Here is a 19195-nt window from a genome sequence, read left to right on the forward strand (position 1 = left end):
TCACCAGCCCCCCCAACCCCACACACAAAAGTAAAAATAAGCAAACTTTTGTTACTTTTTAGTAACCAAACAGTTAACACAACTGAAACATTAAAAATGTGTTAATTTTTAAGCACAAATAATGACAACTGCAACTTAGTGAAGTGCATCATTTGTCTAAAATTTTATTTGCATAACAGATTCAAATAAGGAGGAAGTGGCCGTGCAAAGCCTTTCAGCCACTGTGAACTTGTTTACCTGGTGAGATATTTAGAGTGTTGAAGATATTCCGACCAAGAGGCAGAGCCATCATACCTTAGAAAAACAACGATCCTTAAAAAATTGGCACGAAAATTAGAGAGAAAGTATGGAACAAAGAGAAGCCCACGTCAGCTTCAAAAAAGATATTCAGAACTCAAAGTCAGACAGGCTACCTTGCTGCAACAGATTTATGAGGAGATCCTGTCGGGAACTGTTAAGTACTATTTAGTGTAATTAAAAAGCTAAAAAGAAAAATATTAATGTAACATTTCCCCTTTTTATTTGAAATTTTTTTTAAGGATCTCTGACACTGCATGTTTTGAGGCTAAGCCAGAAGGAATGGCACATATAAATGATTAACTTAGACTTGTCCTTATTTAGGTATCCCCTTCTGGCTTTGTCTTAAAAAACTGCTAAGTCAGATATCCCCAAAATTTAGTAATCAAGGACAAGTATAAATCTATTGTAAACAAATTTGGTGTGGTAAAAAAAAAGGCAAAGATCATCAGTTGTTAAAAACTTGGGGCTCCATAAAAATTTTAGAGTGCTCTTATATTTTTTGTTTGTTATGAAGTCACGCTTTGCTCATGTTAGCAGGAGCAACTGTAGCAAATTTGTGCGTACATATATACTCTTCCAGGATCTTGATTTGCAAACACGCTGGATGCAAGAGAGTACAGGTAATGGAGAATGTTCCAGCTAGATTGGAGATAAGGGTTAGCGTAGGCATGTGAGTATACATTTTCGAACATTAAAGGAGATATGCATTATTAGGTAGGTAGGCCCCCCCTCCGGCCATGGACATAAATTTGTTCGACAGCATTAACTGACATTACAAATTGTAACTGCAGGTAAAATATGTAATAGTTTGCAGTTCAATAGTATACTTGAATGTATATTTTTTAAAATTTGCCCCTTTTTTTGGTGGGGGGCACAAGTTCTTAGATGGCATACTTTTCAAAGACCTCGTACTTCTTAAAGTTCTGGGAGATGAGTGAGAACTAGCCACACTAGTTTGTCTTGGCTTGGGAGTGTTAGGTATGGAAAGTTATTATTTGACAGAGAGCAAAAAACCAGCTGAGGGTGTTTGACTAATTTCTGTTCCCAAAAAAGATTGATCACCACTACCACCAGGATTAATGACAACATGTGATGTGTCTTGAGATATAGTTTTAACTAATCCCACTGTTTCACAGTCTTGACTAGTTAGGTCTATTGGTGACATTGTAAAAAGATGGTAGACTGTTGAGATATGTCCCTAGAATCTACATCAGATGGGACAAGTATTGGTGAAATATGTGATAGTGTTTGCAAAGCGGGCGGGGATGGAGTACAGACTTTTGTTGACGTTATTGCTGGCGAGGTAACATCATTTTGGTTGACTACTTTTTGCAACAAATGTCTCACTTCTCTAAGCACATTTGTCATTGTACATAATTCGTGGCAAACATTGCTAGAAGAATGGCTAACTACCTGCACAATTTCTCCTTGTTTAACAAGCATATCTGTTAAAAAAGCCTCATTTTTAGAAATGTACTGTGTCAATTTTTGAGAAAGGTTAGGTATGGTGTCCTCTTCGGAAATATGTTGCCCTGAAGGTAGTGAAGTTGAAGAATCTTGCTGGGAGACAATTGAAGATGGACCTGGGGATTCTGGGATAAGCTCATCTCCATCACTGGAGTTGGTGTCTATTTTTGGGGTAAACCAAAAAGATGCTGTTAAATTCTTGCAAACTTAAAGGCAAACATTTTTTACATTTTTTTTACAATAAAACATACCTTCAATGCCCGCCACCACATCAAAGCTGCCAATCCCACTTATCTGCTCTCTTCGAAAGGTGTCCGCAACTATCTCCTCAGTTTGGGAAGGTTTAATTTCAATGGCAGGACCACCACCCGTCTGCTTAGAATGTTGATCTATTTTCTTCAGTTTTTCCTTCACTTGCCTCTTGCAATCATACCACTTGTGGATGATGTTTGCAATACTCCTTTTCACAACTCCCAAGGCATTAACTTTTGAACAGATTTCTTGCCAAATTCTAGTCTTGTTAGCCTTTGGTAGCTTGTCACTAACCTACCATACAGATGATCATAATTTGCTTTGACCTAGAACATTACCAAAAATATGAGACAAAAAAAAAAAATATATCACTATTTTCCCCCAAAAATAAATAAATACCAGTAGGCACACATTTCACACATAGCCTAAGGTAGGAGATCCGTAATAGATCGCAGGGGGTCCGACAGCTGGAGGCAAACACTATCTCCGGGACAGGGTCCCAGATACAGGCAAGCCATAAAAAATTGAAAAAGACATCAGAAGGTGCGTCAAACACGCCCCCTAGATACAGTTCTATTGCAGGGCAGGAGCGCTGCTTTTATCAATCTCCAGCTCTGCCATATAACCGAATGGAGGAGGCCTGTTGTACTCATCTTTGGCCGGGTTTGAAAATGATACTATCATGCAGGGAGCAGGGGCAAAACAAGGCTCCATTCTGTAGAGCGCGGGGACTCAGTGGTCTCGGAAACCCGGCAAACTTATACTTATCCCCTATCCTTAGGATATGGGATAATTGATCATTAATGGTGTACTCTTGTGAAAACTAATTTGAAAAATAAAGAAATGAGGGAAAAAAAGTTAATCAGATATTGATCTTACTTATAGTAAAAAATGAACATCATTCATGAAGTATATGATGCATACTAGATGCAGAATAGTACATATGTAATTCTTCTCTTTGTAGAATGCTCTCTGCTGACATGATGAGCACAGTGCTCTCTGCTGACATTATTATAAGAAGTAAACCAAGTTAGTTATCTAGCTCTCCAACCGATTGGGAGATGTTGTCCATAGAGTGATTCGAACCCAAGACCCCAGTGATGCAGGTCAACAGTGCTAACCACTGAGCCACCGTGCTGCCCTTAGCAGATACATATATAAATGTACAGAGCTGTCAGCACAGAGCAGTGTGCACGTTGTCATTAGTGTTGAGCAGCATAGGCCATATTCGAATTCGCGAATATTCGCGAATATATGGACGAATATTCGTCATATATTCGCGAATATTCGCATATTCGTAATATTCTCGTTTTATTTTCGTATGCGAAAATGTGCATAAAAATTTACATAAACGAAAAATCGCATATGCGAACATTTGCATATACTAATTTTCGCATATGCGAAAATTCGCACGCCAGTTTCACACAGTACTATTAGAGCCTTCTTTACACCACACAAGCTGGAAGGAGAGAGGGATGATCACTGTGATGTGTACTGTGAAAAAAATAAATAAATAAATAAAAACGAATATTCGTAATTACGAATATATAGTGCTATATTCGCGAATATTCGCGAATTCGCGAATATGCGATATTCGCGAATAAAATTCGCTTTGCGAATATTCGCGAGCAACACTAGTTGTCATCAGAGAGTACTGTGTCAAAAAAATTTTGTATCATGAGTATTCAGCAGCTAAGAAATAAGAATTATTATGTGAAGTAATTTCTAATTTCAAACTTGCTTTGAAAAATGTAAGGACATTTAAAAAGGTTTTCAGCAGAGTACCCCTTTAAGGTCCATAAGAAGCAAAAGTGGCCAAAAACAAAGATACATTTTAAAAGGATTAGTGTGTGGGAAAAATAAGCCAGACAGGGACAAGGTCTATAGCAGGGGTCTCAAACTAAAATTAGTTGGGGGCCACTGGAGGGAGCGGCTGGGTGAGATTGGGCCGCATGCGTCACTCACATTGGATGCCCCCATCATGCGCCACTAGCAGTTTCACCACAATACATAGCATAGATTCTACACATTAGGAGCAGATTCCCCACATTAGGTGGGGTGGGCTTTTGAGCACAGGCCGGGGGTGGCCTTTGGCCCAGACATGGGGTCATGTGCTGCACTGGGGAGAGGGGGGTTAATGCTGCTGCGGGGTGAGGGGTTAACGCTACCGCTGCCATGGGGTGAGGGGTTAACTTAACCCCTCAACCCATGGCAGCAGTAGCGTTAACCTCTCACCCTGCGGCAGAGATAACGCTGCCGCTGCCATGGGGTGAGGGGTTAAGTTAAACCCCTCACCCCATGGCAGCGTGAGCATTAACCCCTCACCCCGCGGCAGCATTAATGCTGCCGCGGGGTGAGGGGATAACGCCACCGCTGTCATGTGAGAGTACATACTCACCAGCTCCTCGCGTGGTGTCTTCTCCCGGCGGCACTCCTCTACTGAGGCGCAGGCCGGCGACGTCATTATCATGTGACGTTACATTGTCACATGACAGTAAGGATCCGCACAGCGCATGGAAGAAGAGACTCCGCACCAATGGCACCAGGGAAGGTAAATAAATTCTGGGTTCGCCATCACTATAATGCACCATGCTAAAATGCAGGGGCGGGGGCAGTGCCAGCGGGCCATAAAACTTTGGCCAGTCAGTTTGAGACCCCTGGCTATAGCATCGTCATGTATAAAACAGGAAATACTTGACACGAATCACATGTTATTGGCAGTGACACTTAGGACATATTTAAAACGTAATTAAAAAAATAGTATCGATTGTGTGCAGCTCACAAAAAACAGGGGACGAGATTAACTGAGATGCTTTTTCACAAAAAAAAAAAGCAAAAATGGTATAAATATAAAAGACAAGAGAGTACTCAGTCCTCAGTAATGGATTCACTAGACGAAAATTATAAAATTTATAAAATTTATTTGTACAAATATAACCAATCCACAAACCGCAGGGCCCAACGGATGTGTAATGGGATTAAAATAAAATATTACATTCAATAATGACTTCTGCCCATATTCAATCATGCAAAAAACTCAATTTAAATAGTGCAAATAATATGCGACTAATGGCAAAAATTAAAAATAAAAATAAATGAATGAATAGATAAATAAATAAATTTTAACAAAAAAAATACAGAAAATAATGTTCTGGTAGCCGTCCTGTAACAAAAAAGAATGATGTGACAAATCCTGTAACAAAAAAGGATGATGTGGCAAATCTCTGGATATCGTATATTTGGTTTCATAAATAGCTTGTGACAGTTCTGTAGACAATCTATATCCAAGGGTAAATTATAACAGTTTTTAATCCTGGAAAGGAAACATATATTCCTCCTGTGCGGTAATCGTGTTAAACTGTATATTCTGTGGCACGATCAAGTATATAACCGTCTCCGCTATTTAATTCTGAAAAGGAAAACGTTCTCGGCACTGTGTGCCACTCACCACCCTTAAAGTTTGGGGTCCCGGTATCTAGAGGTTCAGTCCATACGCTGGAGGCTGCAGAGATGGCGTGTCTCGATGCAGCCGCTGCTCACAGCGTGTTCTTCGGTAATCTCCGGGGGCGTGTGATGTCACGGGTCAGCTGACCTCTAGGCCGGTATGTGCCGTATACAGGTGAGTAGATAGAAGTTCCAAGGGTGATACAAATAAGCGGGGATTCGTACAAGGTTTACAAGGTCATGCTGGGACTTATAGTCCGTACCGCTGAGTGGAGATAGATAGTGTCTTATTTCCGTCACAGCTGTAATAATAGATGTTCCATCAAAAGATATCCAGATAATGTCCAGAAAAATATCCAAATAATTAATCCATAAAAATCGCAAGTAAAACGCAAAATGTGAATAGAGCAGTAGTCCAAAAAATAGAATAAGAACCAAACGCGTTTCGGGGTGTCAAAAGAGATAAAATATCACAAATATTAAAATACCCCTTCCTCAGTGGTGTCTAGATCGATCTGAAGCTCTGGTCTTTAAATATATTCCTCATGATTAACACCTGGCATGTCCCTAAAGTATCTACAAATACTGGGATGGACTTCATTCACATGGAGACATGGATAATTTCGGTGGTTGCTAGGAGCAACAGTTCTTAGATATAATTTACATCAATGTTACCAACAATAAAAAACATATGAAGATAATAATATAAGATAAAATAGAAAAAAGGATAATAAATAAAGAATAATAAAAAATGAATTAAATAAATAATGAATGATGAGAGATATTATATTGAAAAATATTGAAAATAATAAATAATAAAAAATAAATAATAAATAAAAAATGAAAAAATAATAAAAATAAAATAAAGTAAAAAAAAAATATATGAAAGCAAATAGAATTGATTCAATATTCTTCTATATGGCTTGGATGCTGATCTAGAGGGGAAAAAAGCAGGATGATCATTCTGTACTAAATTCATGCATATAATCACAGGGCGTGGGGACCGGTCAGAGGATAGCCCCGGGTACCAGTGACGGGGCCAGCCTCTGCACGGAATCTACGACCTATAGAAATCCGAAGAGTTCCAGGTTTGAATTGAGACCCCTCGGTTCCAGACTTTCAAATTAAAAAATCTTCTGACTCTCCGCCTTGGACATTCTCACCATGTGACTACCACCTCGCCAATCCTGTTTAATCTGTTGAATTCCTGTGAACACTAGCCCTGAGGGGTCCCTATTGTGGCATGTTGAAAAGTGACTGGACAAAGGGTGTTTAAGGCAACCTTTTCTAATATTATATATGTGCTCTGATATCCTAATTCTGAGGGATCTTTTTGTTCGTCCCACATATTGTTTATTACAGTTGCATTGCAACACATAAATGACTCCCTTAGTATTACAAGTTATTAATTCTGGGATTTTCCAACTATATCAATTGACTGTAGAATATACTTCTACAGTTTTTTTCGGACCATGTGTGATACGACAATTTGGACAACTTCCACAGCGTACAAAACCCTTAGTTGTCAACCAGGTTTGAGATGTTTTTTGATTGTTCAATTTTCTCACCGTTGGAGCTATAGTGATCCCCAAGTTTGGGGCCTTTTTATAGATCACAGGGGGATTTTTAGGTAATATGCTACCAATACTTTTGTCATTTTGGGCTAGATACCAATGCTTTCTCAGTATTTGTTCTACTGTTTTATGGTCGATGTTATAAGGTAGAACTATTTTCGGTTGTTGTTCCCATGTCCCTATTTCTTTAGATTGATTTTCAAAAAAGGTCTTTCTATCTAATTTATTCACCTCACTCAGGGATTTCTCTATTATTTGTATGGGATATTGTTTTTCTATGAATTGTGAAGTTAGATTCTTAGCTTCTTCTTGAAACTGTGTTTCCAGAGTGCAATTTCGTTTTAAACGTCTGAATTGGCCCTTGGGGACATTTATTAGCCACCTGGGTAGATGGCAACTGTTGAATTGTATGTAACTGTTCTTGGCAGTTGGTTTCACAAATGTTTTACATTGTAATTTATTGGATGTACCGTAGATTTCTAAATCCAGAAACTCTATCTTTTCTCTGTTCATCGTAGATGTAAACTTTAGATTATGATTGTTCACATTTAGACCTTTTATGAACTCTTCCAGATCAGACTGAGCACCCCGCCAAACTAAAAAAACATAATCTATATATCTTTTCCAGAGCACCAGGTTCGCGCCGAGCACCAGGCAGACATATTTAAAAAGTATCTGAGTTTAAAATTAGATACACACAACAGCTAGTGACCAACAGCTAGGACATACCTCAACGACAAGCAAATGTTTTTCGGCAGCTGTGAAGCGTTTTTTACAGATGTCTGCAGTCTGTTCCACACCTTCATCCTCAGCATATTCCGCCTCCTCTGGCACACCTTCCTCTGTACCTTCGAGATGAGGTTTGGACAGCTCCAAAGCAGCAGGGGGGACATTGTTGAAGGCCTTGTCTTTAGATCATGAAGGGAGGTTTGCCCTCACACTCCTATCATCTTCCTCTTGAGGAAATTGCGAATTCAGGAAGGCAAGAAACACTTGTGAAATTGCTTCTCTCTGACTAGACAAGCTGAGAGAATGGACGGGCAACGTTCTTCTCCTAACACTTCTCATCGGACAGAAAATGAACAAATATCGCAACAATTTACTAGTTGCGACACAAAAACCTGCCTGCGACAAATAAACCCGATTGCGACAAAATGTGCGACACAATAATAAATTGATAGGGAAAAAATATGGTCGGCTTGAAGCCCAAAAAAAAAAACCCAGACATTTTAAAAATTGGACAGCTGTGACAGAAAATCCGACTGCGCCCAAAAAAATCCGACAGCGACAACACTTGCGACAAATTAATAAATTAATAGGGAAAAATATGGTCAGGTTAAAAGCCCCCCAAAAAAAACAACACGACTTTTTTGATAAATGAGGGCCATTGTCTGTTTCCTAACTCAGTGTTTCCCTACATGTGTGCCTCCAGCTGTTGCAAAACTATAACTCCCAGCATTCACTGACAAACCGTACATGCTGGGAGTTGTAGTTTGGCAACAGCTGGAGGCGCACGGGTTGGGAAACACTGAGTTAAGTAGCAAACTCTCAGTGTTTTGCAACCAGTGTGCCTCCAGCTGTTGCTTAACTACAGCCCCCCATGATGGGAGTTGTAGTTTGGCAAACTGCATTATGTGCGCTCTTCCCAGGGGAGAGCACAAAAAATCTACTAACCCATATTTCTTGTTTTTCTTTTCTTCTCATTTCAGACTACGACGATGACCAGCATTTTTTTTTATTCCAATAAAATGGTTAACGAGGGCTGTGGGGGAGTGATTTTTTTAAAATAAAATGTTTTTTTCAACGTGTCCGTGTTTTTTATAATTGAATTTTCAGGCTTAGTAGTGGAAGCTGTCTTATAGAGGGAGTCCATTACTAAGCCAGGGCTTAGCGTTAGCCCCAAAAACAGCTAACGCTAACCCCCAATTATTACCCCGGTACCCACCGCCACAGGGGTGGCGGGAAGAACCGGTACCAACAGGCCTGGAGCATCAAAAATGGCGCTCCTAGGCCTAGGCGGTAACAGGCTGGTGTTATTTAGGCTGGGGAGGGCCAGTAACAATGGTCCTCGCCTACCCTGGTAACGTCAGGCTGTTGCTGCTTGGTTGGTATCTGGCTGATACTGAAAATAGGGGGAACCCTATGCGTTTTTTTTTTATAAATAAAAAAAGTGTGTGGTTCCCTAATTTTTTCAGTATCAGCCAGATACCAACCAAGCAGCAACAGCCTGATGTTACCAGGGTGGGCGACCATTGTTACTGATCCTCCCCAGCCTAAATAACCCCAGCCTGTTACCGCCTAGGCCAAGGAGCACCATTTTTGACGTTCTGGCCCTGTTGGTACCGGCTCTTCCTGGAACCCCTGTGGCGGTGGGTACCGGGGTAATAATTGGGGGTTAGCGCTAGCTGTTTTGGTGCTAATAATAGATTATGTCTACAAGATGCCTTCCACTACTAAGCCTGAAAATTCAATTATAAAAAACACAACACAATGAAAAAAAATTATTTAAAAAAAACACTCCCCCTCAGCCCTCGTTAACCCTTTTATTGACATTAAAAAAAAAAACGCTGGTCATCGCCGCAATCCACAAAATCTGACAGCCCTCCGCATAAACGTATCTAAATTTAAAAGAAAAAGAAAATAAGAGTTTACTAAATTTTTTTGTTTCCACACACCAGCAAAAATGCAAGAAAAAAAACACAAGAAAAACTGACAACACGCAGGAAAAAGCTGGGACAGTTTTTCTGGCGTTTTTTATGATGCATAAAAAACCTCGATGGAATCCTGGCCTCAAAGCAATAGAACAAAATCCTTAGGTCCACTTTTCCTATGAGGTAGAGAAGGAGTGTACGGTAGAGCGAGGGGGGATGATTCTATATTTGCACAAGATTTATCAAAGGAGTGTACAGCCTTAGTAAATTCTGAGCAAGAATGTACAATAGACAAGAAGTGTAAATGGATAGAACTGTGTCTACAATAGACACATGATGATGAATCCCCCCCTTTGTGTGTATTGGAACTAAATCAAATAAGGGAGGAAAAAAAGCAAATTGGACATAATGTCACACCAAACTCCCAAAAATTATTGGCACCCTTTCAAAATTGTGGAAAAATAAGATTGTTTCAAGCATGTGATGTTCCTTTAAACTCACCTGGGGCAAGTAACAGGTGTGGGCAATATAGAAATCACACCTGAAAGCAGATAAAAAGGAGAGTTGTTCACTTAGTCTTTGCATTGTGTGTATGTGTCTGCCACACTAAGCATGGACAACAAAAAGAGGAAAAGAGAACTGTCTGAGGACTTTAGAACCAAAATTGTGGAAAAATATCAACAATCTCAAGGTTACAAGTCCATCTCCAGAGATCTAGATTTACCTTTGTCCACAGTGCACAACATTATCAAGAAGTTTGCAACCCATGGCACTGTAGCTAATCTCCCTGGGCGTGGACGGAAGAGAAAAATTGATGAAAGGTGTCAAACGCAGGAAGGATAGTCCAGATGGTGGATAAGCAGCCCCAAACAAGTTCCAAACTGTCCTGCTGGATCAGGGAGCATCAGGGTCAGTGCGAACTATTCGTCAACATTTAAATGAAAAGAAACGCTATGGCAGGAGACCAAGGAGGACCACACTGCTGACACAGAGACATAAGAAATTAAGGCTACATTTTGCCAAAATGAACTTGAGTAAGTAAAATCCTTCTGGGAAAATATCTTGTGAACAGATGAAACCAAGATAGAGCTTTTTGGTAAAGCACATCATTCTACTGTTTACTCAAAATGGAATGAGACCTACAAAGAAAAGAACACAGTACCTACAGTGAAATATGGTGGAGGTTCAATGATGTTTTGGGGTTGTTTTGCTGCCTCTGTTTTGCCTTAAATGTGTGCAAGGCATCATGAAATCTGAGGATTACTAACAGATTTTGGGTCGCACTGTACTGCCCAGTGTCAGAAAGCTGGGTTTGCTTCCATAATCTTGGGTCTTCCAGCAGGACAATGACCCCAAACATACGTCAAAAAGCACCCAGAAAGGGATGGCAGGGAGTCCAGATCTAAATCCCATGGAACACCTTTAGAGAAATCTTAAAACTGCTTTTGGGAAAAGGCTCCATTCCAATAAGAGAGACCTGGATCAGTCTGCAAAGGAAGAGTGGTCCAAAATTCCGGCTGAGAGGTCCAAGAAGCTTATTGATGGTTATAGGGAGCCACTAATTTCAGATTTTTTTCCCCAAAAGGTGTTCAACTAAATGTTAAGTTAAAAGGTGCCAATAATTTTGTCCAGCCCATTTTTGGAGTTTGGTGTGACATTATATCCATTTAACAACACAACTGAGGGATGAACCCTCAGACTAATATCCCCAAACTAAGATACCCCCACTATTTCTTATATTATAACTTTATTAGGCTCCATAGAGCATAAAACCCATTGTTTGCAAACAATTAAAAAACACAGAGTAAGTCCAATACTGTGCTACTGCACTATTATTATAATGTCTGGAGTGGCAGACATTAGTCCTTGACAAAGCCGAGTCCATAAGTGAAACGTTGGACAGGCTATGATTATGCTTTTAAATAGCAGAATGCAATTCCAATAATACTCACAGTATAACTTATTACTGGAAATACATCTCTCCACCTTACGACCGCCGTGGTGATATAGCAAAAGATACAGCGTGTCATATATAAATAGGGGGAGTGATGCCACTCCAGACATTATAATAATAGTGCAGTAGCACAGCATCGGACACACTCTGTGTTTTTTAATTGTTTGCACACAATGGGTTTTATGCTCTATGGAGCCTAATAAAGTTATAATATAATTAATAGTGGGGGTATCTTAGTTTGGGGATATTAGTCTGAGGGTTCATCCCTCAGTTGTGTTGTCATATTTACCCCGGAACCTCTGGGAGATTGTGTTTTTTGCAATTATATCCATTTTACTTTTTTTCCTCTCTATTTTGGTTTAGTTCCAATACACACAAAGGGAATAAATGTGTATAGCAAAACATGTGTTACTGCAATCCTTTTCTGTGAGAAATACTTTATTTTCTTGAAAATTTCAGGGGTGCCAAAATTTATGGCCATGACTGTAGTTATCTGTTTTTGCTAGTCTCATATAAGAAGTATTATGTGATATAATTTTATTTTGACTTTTAGTTGTTACTCCTTGATACTGGCTTAAGAACTGGGGAATAGCAGCTGGTTCCATGCTTATTTGCAAATTACTTCCTGTTTCCTGTCATGCGGATGAGGAGGCGGTCTATCCATGGCTGCCCTTTCGTATTTCAAGGCAACAAGTTACATCCACATATGGGATCTTTCAGTAATCGGGAGAAATTTTGATTCTTATTTTGGGGGGCTTTTCTACTTTTACCACTTGTGAAACTGAAAAATTTGGGGCTACACCAGCATGTAAGTGTAAAAAAAAAAAAAATATATATATATATACATATATATATATATATATGTTTTTAAACTAGCATGCTGGTGTTGTCCCATATTTTTCATTTTCACAAGAAGTAAAAGAAAAAAATCCCCCAAAATAAGTAATGCAATTTTTCCCGAGTACAGTAATATGTGGATGTAAAGTGCTTTGGCTCAGGAGTCAGAGCGCTTCATGTACATTTGAGGCCTAAATTGGTGATTTGCACAGGGGTGGCTGACCGTTGCAGAGGTTCTGATGTGAACGCTGAAAAAAAAATGTGACAACATTTTGGAGACTACACCCCTCAAAGAATATAACAAGGGGTGCAATGAGCATTTACACCCCACAGGTGTCTGACATAATTTTGAAACAGTGGGTCATGAATATAAAAAAAATACATTTACATTTTCATGGACCCCTGTTCCAAAAATCTAAACACCTGTGGGATCTAAATGTTCAATGCACCCCTTGTTACATTCCTTGAGGGATGTAACATAGTAACATAGTTCACAAGGTTGAAAAAAGACCAGAGTCCATAAAGTTCAACCTATAACCCTAATAAAGTCCCTATTGAGTTGAGTTGATCCAGAGGAAGGCAAAAAAAACTCATACTAGAGGCAATAATTCCTTCCCGACTCCAAATATGACAGTCAGAACAAATCCCTGGATCAACCTTCTGTCCCTATAAATCTAGTATACATAACCAGCAATGTTATTACTCTCCAAAAATGCATCCAGCCCCTTTTTGAACTCTATTACAGAGTTCATAAATTCCAATTCCCTTCAGGGTTAACAACCCCTCCGGGACTAAGACCCCCGACTAGGGTCACCCTTTTAAAACTTCACTTTTATTTATTATTTGTTAAGAACAAAGTGAGGTGCAAAAAATAATACAAACGAAGGTGTTTAAAAACACAATATATAGGAATTGGATTGGTCCATTACTGGTTCCACTAATTCTGATTCACTAGGGCTTCTATGTTAGGGACTCTTTTATTCCATTGATCTGGATCCTAAGATTCCAATCTTCATAGTCCACATAACATGCACCTCCTCTATCTAATTTACCAATTCCTATTATTGCTGTTTAAAAAATGTTCCCTAGCATCCCCCCGACGTTTCGCTGGAAAGACCCAGCTTTATCAAGGTATAGGACACTAATCTATTACAGAGTTCACCATAACCACCTCCTCCGGTAGAGAATTCCAAAGTCTCACTGCTCTTACAGTAAAGAACCCCCGTCTGTGCTGGTGTAGAAACCTTCTTTCCTCTAGATGTAGAGGATGCCCCCTTGTTATTGATACAGTCCTGGGTATAAATAGATCATGGGAGAGATCTCTGTACTGTACCCTGATATATTTATACACAGTTATTAGGTCGCCCCTAAGCCTTCTTTTTTCTAAACTAAATAACCCTAATTCTGATAATCTTTCTGGGTATTGTAGTCCTCCCATTCCCCGTATTACCCTGTTTGGCCGTCTTTGAACCCTCTCCTGCTCCACTATATCTTTCTTGTACACTGGTGCCCAGTACTGTACACAGTATTCTATGTGTAGTCTGACTAGTGATTTGTACAGCTGTAGAATTATTTCCTTGTTGTGGGCATCTATGCCCCTATTAATGCACCCCATGATTTTATTTGACTTGGCTGCAGCTGGCCGACACTGGTCACTACAGCTAAATTTACTGTTAACTAAGACTCCTAAGTCCTTTTCCATGTCAGTCGTCCCAAGTGTTCTCCCATTTAATACATAATCCCAGCCTGGATTTTTCTTCCCCATGTGCATTACCTTATATTTATCAGTGGTGAACCTCATCTGCCACTTTCCAGCCCAAACCTCCAACCTATCCAGATCCATTTGTAACAGTTCACTGTCCTCTATAGTGTTTACCGCTTTACAGAGTTTAGTGTCATCTGCAAAGATTGCTACTTTACTATTAAACCCCTCTGCAAGGTCATTAATGAATATGTTAAATAGGACAGGACCCAAGATGGACCCCTGTGGTACCCCACTAGTAACAGTCACCCAATCAGAATAAGTACCATTAATAACCACCCTCTGTTTCCTATCATTGAGCAAGTTACTTACCCACTTGCACACATTCTCCACCAGCCCAAACCTTCTCATTTTATGCACCAACCTTTTATGTGGAACCGTATCAAATGCTTTGGAAAAATCCAGATATGCGACATCCAGCGATTGCCCCTGGTCCAGTCTGGAGCTCACCTCCTCATAAAAGCTGATGAGGTTAGTTTGACAGGATCGATCCCTCATAAATCCATGCTGATACGGGGTCATACATTTATTATTATCAAGATATTCCAAAATAGCATCTCTTAGGAAACCCTCAAACAATTTACACACAACCGAAGTTAAGCTAACAGGTCTATAATTCCCGGGGTCACCTTTTGACCCCTTGTTAAATATTGGAACCACATTTGCCATGCACCAGTCCTGGGGAACAGTCCCTGTCACTATAGAGTCCCTGAATATTAAAAATAGGGTTCTGTCTATTACATTACTTAATTCCTTTAGAACACGGGGGTGAATGCCATCTGGACCTGGTGATTTGTCTATTTTGATTTTTTGTAGGTGGCCCTGTACTTCTTCCTGGGTATGCAGGTGACCTGTACTGGGGAGTTTACCTTATCACACTGTATTTCACCTGGCATTTCATTTTCCTCAGTGAATACAGTGGAGAAGAATTTGTTTAATATATTTGCTTTTTCCTGATCCCCGTTTATAATTTCTTCTTCGTAATTTTTTAAAGGGCCTACACTTTCATTTTTAACCTTTTTGCTATTTATATAATTAAAGAACATTTTGGGGTTAGTTTTACTCTCTTTGGCAATGAGTCGTTCTGTCTCTATTTTTGCTGCTTTTATCAGTTTTTTACATATTTTAAATTTTTCTATATAGTTTTTAATGCTTCCTCACTGTTGTTTCCAAAATGTGGCCACATGAGGGAGACTTCTACATTCTGAGAACCATTGGGGCTTTTAAATGTGACATGGCCCCCCGACTTCTATTTTAGCCAAAATCCTCACTCCAAAAGCCCATTGGTGCTCTTTTCCTTCTGAGCCCTGCCATTCACCCACAGCATGTTACGTCCACATATGTATTTCCATACTGAGGAGAAATGGAGTTGCAAATTTTAGGGGCTTTTTTTTTACCCCTTGTAAAAAAAAAAAATTAAAAAAATTGGGGTTATACCAGCATTTTTGTGTAAAAAAGAAATAAAACGGAATTTTTCACTTTTACTTTCAAACACCTGTGGGTACTTACTGCACCCCTTATTACATTCTTTAATTGGTGTAGTTTCCAAAATGGAGTCACATGTGAGGGGGGGGGGGGTTTCCACTGTCTGGGCACCATGGGGCTTTGTAAATGTGACATGGCCCCAAAAAACTACCAGGCAAATTCTCTCTCCAAAAGCCAAATGGCTCTCCTTCCCTTCTGAGCCCTGCCATATTTCCACACAGCACTTTCCACCCACATATGGGTTAACTTTATACTTGAGAATTTGTGTAACACATTTTGTGGGGCTTTATCTCATGGTGAAAATTAAAAATTTGGGGTAGTATTTTAGTCTAAAAATTTTACACGGCAAACTTATCCAAAATTGTGTAAAACATCTTTGGGCTATAAATGCTCACTGTACCCCTTATTGTATTCCTTGAAGGGTGTAGTTTCCAAAATAGTGTCACGTGTGGGGGGTTTCTGCTGTTTTGGCACCATGGGGGGGTTTGTTAACCCCTTAAGGACTAGGCCATTTTTCACTGTAGGACCAGAGCGTTTTTTGCACATCTGACCACTTTCACTTTAAGCATTAATAACTCTGGGATGTTTACCTTTCATTCAGATTCCGAGATTGTTTTTTTGTGACATGTTCTAATTTATGTTAATGGTAAAAATGTGTTGATACTTGCATCATTTCATGGTGAAAAATTCCAAAATTTTATGAAAAAGTTGAAAATTTTGCATTTTTCTAACTTTGAAGCTCTCTGCTTGTAAGGAAAATAGACATTCCAAATAAATTATATATTGATTCACAAATACAATATATCTACTTTATGTTTGCATCATAAAGTTGACATGTTTTTACTTTTGGAAGACATCAGAGGGCTTCAAAGTTCAGCAGCAATTTTCCAATTTTTCACAAAATTTTCAAAATCTGAATTTTCATGAAACAGTTCAGGTTTGAAGTAGATTTGAAGGGCTTTCTTATTAGAAATACCCCACAAATGGCCCCTTTATAAAAACTGCACCCCTCAAAGTATTCAAAATGACATTCAGTATGTGTGTTAACCGTTTAGGTGTTTCACAGGAATAGCAACAAAGTGAAGGAGAAAATTCAAAATCTTCATTTTTTACACTCGCATGTTCTTGTAGACCCAGTTTTTGAATTTTTTACAAGGGGTAAAAGGAGAAAATCCTCTAAAAATTTGTAACCCAATTTCTCTCGAGTAAGGAAATACCTCATATGTGTATGTCAAGTGTATGGAAATACAAGTATGGAAATACCCCATGTTAGGACGTAAAATGCTCTGCGTGCGAACTACAATGCTCAGAAGAGACGGAGTCACATTTGGCTTTTGGAAAGCAAATTTTGCGGAAATGGTTTTTTGGGGGGTATGTCGCATTTAGGTAGCCCCTATGGTACCAGAACAGCAAAAATACCCACATGGCATACTATTTTGGAAACTACACCCCTCAAGGAACGTAACAAGGGGTACAGTGAGCCTTAACACCTCACAGGTATTTCACAACTTTTTGTTAAAGTTGGATGTGTAAATGAAAAAAAAAATTCCCAAAAATGCAGTTTTTTCCCCAAATTTTAAATTTTTACAAGGGGTAATAGGAGAAAATTACCCTCAAAATTTGTAACCCCATTTCTTCTGAGTATGGAAATACCCCATGTGTGGATGTCAAGTGCCCTGCGGTTGAACTACAATGCTCAGAAGAGGAAGAGCGCCATTGAGCTTTTGAAGAGTGAATTTGTTTGGAATGGAAGTCAGGGGCCATGTGCGTTTACAAAGCCCCCCGTGGTGCCAGAACAGTGGACCCCCACATGTGACCCCATTTTGGAAACTATACCCCTCACAGAATTTAATAAGGGGTGCAGTGAGCATTTACACCCCACTGGCATTTGACAGATCTTTGGTAGCGAGTAAGGCATGGAGTAGGAGCGTAAATTACAGAAGGAGAGTTAGAATAGGGATAAGGAAAGGAGGGTAGAGATGGCGAGAAGGAGAGAAAGAAGAGGGATTTCAGTCCAGGATTAGGCAGTAGGTACACCCTGGGAGGACAAGAGCTTGCAGCAGGATACAGTCTTGCACAGAGATGTCCGTCACACTCCCACAGGAGGCAAGAAGCAGTATATCGTTCCGTCTGCCGAAGTCAGGTCCACACATCCAAGGCGCAGCAGCCGCTGGCTTTCAGGCTGAGGCAAGGGATCTCTCAGCGCGGAGGGGGGAGTTCTTTTGTCGGGGTCTTCTTATTCTTGTTGGACTTTTGCTTCCTTGACTGTCTCCATCCCTCTTGCCTAGGCAGCACGGGTCACTGGGGTAAATCAGAGACTCAAGTAGGAATGTCCATCGGAGGCACATCCAGAAGTGACCAGATAGCAGGTAAGTCCTCTAGGGTTCTAACTACGAATCTTTTCCCGGTCATGTTGATAGAAAGCCCAAAGGGGTAAAGCCAGGCGTATGTAATATTCCGTCTCCTCAGCAGCTTCAGCAAAGGTCTAAGTATCCTTCTCTTGGTCAGCGTGGTCGGGGAGATATCTTGATAGATCGCAATCTCATCCTCACCCAGAACAAGCGGCCTATGGTCCCTTGCAGCTTTGAGAACTGCTGCGGGCGTAGCGCTCTGTGGATCCGCTCTATGGTGATCCCCGCTGCCCTCTCAGGGCCCAGTAAAGCAGTGAAAAGTTCCAGTGCAGTGTCCGACAATGTATCGGGGGGCCCAGGCCTCTGGGATGCCTTTGAGTCTCAGGTTCTTCCTGCGGCTCCTATTCTCTTGGTCCTCTATGAGGGCCAGTGCCGAATTAACGTGCGACACCAGCCTGCTCTGCAGCGCCACCAGCGTCTCCGAGTGAGCTATGAGCCCTATGCATGTAGCCTCCAGAGCCTCGGTACGGTAGCCTATGGCGTGTACGTCTGTTTTTATTTTGGATAAGTCAGCAATGACCGGCTTCAGCGCATCTGACAGTGCCTTCTTCATAAACTATTTGAGGAAACGCAGTGTAATCACTGCCGCCTCTTGCCCCTCTTCCTCCCCGCCAGAATCCTCAGTGTCGTCATACATTCTCTGCAGGGAGGCCGCCGGTGCCATCTTGGGAGGTCTCGTTGGTGAGGTAGCACCTTTCTTCTTTAAAAACTTGGCCATGTCGGCTTGATTTCTTCCTGGTCCAGGGGAATCAGAGCGGTCCTGGTAGGATCCCCTACCTATTTTACCCATTTTTGTAGCTTGTAACAAGGCAGTAATAGGTGTTAGGAGCGTGCAAGGACAGGGAGCTGCAGGCTCACACGTCCATTCAGTCCGCGGCTAGGTTCCGCCCCCATCTTGACAGATCTTTGGAACAGTGGGCTGAGCAAATGAAAAATTACACTTTTCATTTTCATGGACCACTGTTCCAAAAATCAGTCAGACACCTGTGGGGCGTAAATGCTCACTGTACCCCTTTTTAAATTACATGAGGGATGTAGTTTCCAAAATGGGGTCACAT

General features: G+C 40.4%; 1 protein-coding gene across 1 annotated transcript; it reads right to left on the bottom strand.

The window, feature by feature from the left end:
* Positions 1-224: 224 nt before the first annotated feature.
* On the bottom strand, positions 225-7550 carry LOC130291892 (uncharacterized). The gene is made up of 3 exons (XM_056541325.1): positions 7032-7550; positions 2019-2313; positions 225-1928 (listed from the first exon to the last, which is right to left on the bottom strand). The coding sequence occupies exons 1-3, from the start codon at positions 7548-7550 to the stop codon at positions 1453-1455; spliced, it is 1290 nt and encodes a 429-aa protein (XP_056397300.1). The 3' UTR covers positions 225-1452.
* Between the last annotated feature and the right edge of the window lie 11645 nt (positions 7551-19195).

This window comes from Hyla sarda, chromosome 9 (genome assembly GCF_029499605.1).
Source record: "Hyla sarda isolate aHylSar1 chromosome 9, aHylSar1.hap1, whole genome shotgun sequence".
In the NCBI taxonomy this organism is placed as follows: Eukaryota; Metazoa; Chordata; class Amphibia; order Anura; family Hylidae; genus Hyla; species Hyla sarda.

Bases quoted from the DNA above. Each gene is read 5' to 3' on its own strand.
- LOC130291892 (XM_056541325.1), bottom strand. From the start codon at position 7,550: ATGAACAGAGAAAAGATAGAGTTTCTGGATTTAGAAATCTACGGTACA. The intron at 2,314-7,031 runs GTGAGAAAATTG...TCTGTATGGTAG, and splicing joins GGATCACTATAGCTCCAACG to GTTAGTGACAAGCTACCAAA. The intron at 1,929-2,018 runs GTATGTTTTATT...CCCCAAAAATAG, and splicing joins TGTGGTGGCGGGCATTGAAG to ACACCAACTCCAGTGATGGA.